General features: G+C 42.7%; 1 protein-coding gene across 1 annotated transcript in view; it reads right to left on the reverse strand.

Annotated features, from left to right (window-relative positions):
• Positions 1-490: 490 nt before the first annotated feature.
• Positions 491-3,696, reverse strand: part of supt5h (SPT5 homolog, DSIF elongation factor subunit) — a 30,962-nt gene continuing 27,756 nt past the window's right edge. Inside the window, exons 30-31 of the mRNA XM_055166587.1 lie at positions 782-897; positions 491-685 (exon numbers count right to left, since the gene is read on the reverse strand). Of these exons, the coding sequence (XP_055022562.1) occupies positions 661-685; positions 782-897 (141 nt within the window). The 3' untranslated portion in view covers positions 491-660. The remainder of the gene's footprint in view (positions 686-781; positions 898-3,696) is intronic.

Below are 3,696 nucleotides of genomic sequence, written 5' to 3' on the forward strand. Positions count from 1 at the left end.
CAGTAGCAGTAGTAGCAGTAGCAGTAGTAGTAGCAGTAGTAGCAGTAGCAGTAGCAGTAGCAGTAGCAGTAGTAGTAGTAGTAGTAGCAGTAGTAGTAGTAGTAGTAGTAGCAGTAGCAGTAGCTAGTAGTAGTAGTAGTAGTAGTAGTAGTAGCAGTAGTAGCAGTAGCAGTAGTAGTAGTAGTAGTAGTAGTAGCAGTAGTAGTAGCAGTAGTAGCAGTAGCAGTAGCAGTAGCAGTAGCAGTAGCAGTAGTAGTAGTAGTAGCAGTAGTAGTAGTAGTAGTAGTAGCAGTAGCAGTAGCAAGTAGTAGTAGTAGTAGTAGTAGTAGTAGTAGTAGCAGTAGTAGTAGTAGTAGTAGCAGTAGCAGTAGTAGCAGTAGCAGTAGCAGTAGCAGTAGTAGCAGTAGTAGTAGTAGTAGTAGTAGTAGTAGTAGCAGTAGTAGTAGTAGTAGTAGTAGTAGTAGTAGTACAGATGACGAGTACAAAAGTATTTGAGTTGAATAAAATCCTTTTATTGAACAGAATGAATCTGAGCTGCAGAATCTTTATTCACATGAAACAGAGTTTTTGTGTCAAAACAAAAGACGAGAAAAAGACTAAAAACTTTCACTGAAGAAAAACTAAAAAAAACAAAAACGAAGAGAAGATGAAGAAAAAGGCTCAATGCTCCAGACGCCCCAGGAACCTGCACACAAACACACAAGAGGGTCAAGGACTAAACCAGGACTAAACCAGGACTAAACCAGGACTAAACCAGGACTAAACCAGGACTAGAACAGACCTGAGGTTGAGGATCTTGAGTTGGTCGTCCAGCTCCATCCGTACGATGCCGTCGTCTCCGTCGATGCTCAGCAGGATCCCTGTGGCCTCTCGGTCCTCGCCCAGAATCACCTTCACCTGAAAACAAAACATCACAACATTTAAAACATTGAAATATTTGAACATTTAAATATTTGAACATTTAAAACATTGAAATATTTGAACATTTAAAACATTTAGAACATTTACATTTGTCAGTTTAATGTTCTTCAGAAGAGACACGGGGACGGGTCTGTCGCAGATATGACTCAAATTATGGACTCTGTTATCAGACTCAAACTACATTAAAATTAATCAATAATAAGAATGAAAATAATAATAAGAATGAAAATAATAATAATAAGAATGAAAACTAAACATGAATCAGTTTGTGGAGACTTACAGTGGATATAAAAAGTCTGCACAGCCCTGTTCAAATGCCAGGTTTTGTCATGTAAAATAATGACAGCAAGACAAATGATTTCACCACTTTTTCCACCTTTAATGTGACCTAAAACCTGTACAACGCAATTGAAAAACAAACTGAAAACTTTCAAGGGGAAAAATATAAAATAAAAAACTTGAAATAACCTGGTGTCATAAATATGCACAGCCTTAAACTAAAACTTTGTTGCAGAACCTTTGGCTTTTATTACAGCACTCAGTGTTTGTGGGTAGGAGTCTATCAGCGTGGAACATCTTGATGTGGCAATATTTGCCCACTCAGATGGCGAGGGCATCTCCTGTGCACAGCCCTCTTCAGATCATGGTCACCCCACAGGTGTTTGACGGGATTCAGGTCTGGACTCTGACTGGGCCGTTCCAAAACCTCCATCTTATTCCAGTGAAGTCATTCTTTTGTTGATTTAGATGTGGGCTTTGGGTCTTTGTCGTGCTGAAAGATGAAGTTCCTCTTCATCTTCATCTTTCTAACAGAAGGCTGAAGGTTTTGTGCCAACACTGACTGTTGTTTGGAACTGGTCATAATTCCCTCCACCCTAGGGTGACTATATTTCCGTTGTGAAAACCCAGACACCTTTGGGGGGGGGGGGGGGGTTCTCAGATTGTTTTTTAGTGCAATTTTTTACAGTGTATGAACGTTATTGTGTATTTCAGGCTGGTAGTAATTACACACGGGTGAGTCAGGACTAAACCAGGTCTAAACCAGGACTAATCTTGGACTTAAGAGAGAAAACGCCGAGCAGTTTGTCCACAAAACGCCATCGGGCAACTGCCGCGTTTAACTCTGTGAGGGGCGGAGCTGAGCCGCTCCTTTCTCCTGTGTCACCTCCGAGCCCGTCCTGACAGTGAGTCCTGGTTCAGTTCTGGTTTAGTCCTGGTTTAGTCTTGGTTCAGTCCGTGGTGTAGGCAGCGCAAAAGTTTGATATAATCTCAGGTTAAAGGGCAGGTGCGGTCCTGTCCTGTGCAGGTGTGGTCCTGTCCTGTGCAGGTGCGGTCCTGTCCTGTGCAGGTGTGGTCCTGTCCTGTGCAGGTGTGGTCCTGTACTGGACTCTGCTCTGTCGGCTCCATTACAGAATAAATGAATCTTCAGTTTGTTACATAAAGAAGGAAAATAACAAAAGGACGACAGCAGCAACAAGTTTGAAGAAGGATGTAAAAAGTGTTGCACCTGTCGATCCTGTCGGAGAAAAGTGTATAAAGTTTGTGCTGAGGTTTTACAAACTTAACACAGATTGAATAATTGTAAAATATAAAGTTGATACTTGGTGGATTTCACCTGTCACAGGTTATTTTTAGAACATAACCCCCACGATAAACGAGGGACACTGTCCTCTCACCTCCACCTGTGCACATGGACTCACACTTGTCTCGACCGGGACGAAAAACAGAATTTTCTTGTACAAGTCGTTGTTAAATGCACTTTTGTACTTCAGTATGTTGCAGACTGAGCGACTGTTTGTGTCTCGCTCCTGAGTCACAGACGCTACGAGAGACGCTCAGTTTAACGACCCAATGAACGGTACTGAAAACTCAGACATTTGCATCACTTTATAAAAAAAACCCCGGACGCCCCGGACAGGATGCAAAATACGGACATGTCCGGGGAAAAACGGACGTTTGGTCACCCTACTCCACCCTGACCACAACAACAGTTGAAGAAAAACAGCCCCAAAGCATGAAGCTGCCCCCACCGCGCTTCACTGTAGGTGTGGTGTTATTTTGGTGATGAGCAGTGTTGTTTTTGCACCAAACCTTTTGGAATTATGTCCAAAAAGTTCAACCTTGGTTTCATTAGACCATAACACATTTTCCCACATGCGTTGGAGAGAGTTCAGGTGTCTTTTTGCAAAATTCAGTCAGGCTTGGATGTTTTTCTTTGTAAGATAAGGCTTCCGTCTTGCCGCCCTACGCCACAGCCCAGACACATGAAGAAGACGGGAGATAGTTGTCACATGTTCTACACAGCCAGTACTCACCACAAGTTCCTGCAGCTCCTTCAGTGTTGCTGTCGTCCTCTTGGCAGCCTCCATCACTAGTTTTCTTCTCGTCTTATCATCAACTTTGCACGGACGTCCTGTTCTTGGTGATGTCACCGTTGTGCCATAGTTTCTCCACTTGATGATGACGTCTTCACTGTGTTTCATGGTATATTTAATTCCTTGGAAATTCTTTTGTAGCCTTGGCCTGACTGATATCTTTGAATAATGAGATCCTCTGATGCTTTGGAAGCTTCTCTGTGGACCATGGCTTGTGCTGGAAGATGTGGCTACAAAAATGTGAGGAAAAGCCGACTTGATTTGGGGTTGTTCAGAGGCACTTCAGTTGACTCCAGTTTAACATGAGTTTGAACGTCATGGGTTAAATCTGAACACGGCCACATCCCCCGTTATAAAAGAGTGTGAACACTTATGCAACCACATTATCTCAGTTGTTTAT

This window comes from Boleophthalmus pectinirostris, unplaced genomic scaffold (assembly GCF_026225935.1).
Source record: "Boleophthalmus pectinirostris isolate CB_2022bp ecotype Guang Dong unplaced genomic scaffold, ASM2622593v1 HiC_scaffold_9, whole genome shotgun sequence".
In the NCBI taxonomy this organism is placed as follows: Eukaryota; Metazoa; Chordata; class Actinopteri; order Gobiiformes; family Gobiidae; genus Boleophthalmus; species Boleophthalmus pectinirostris.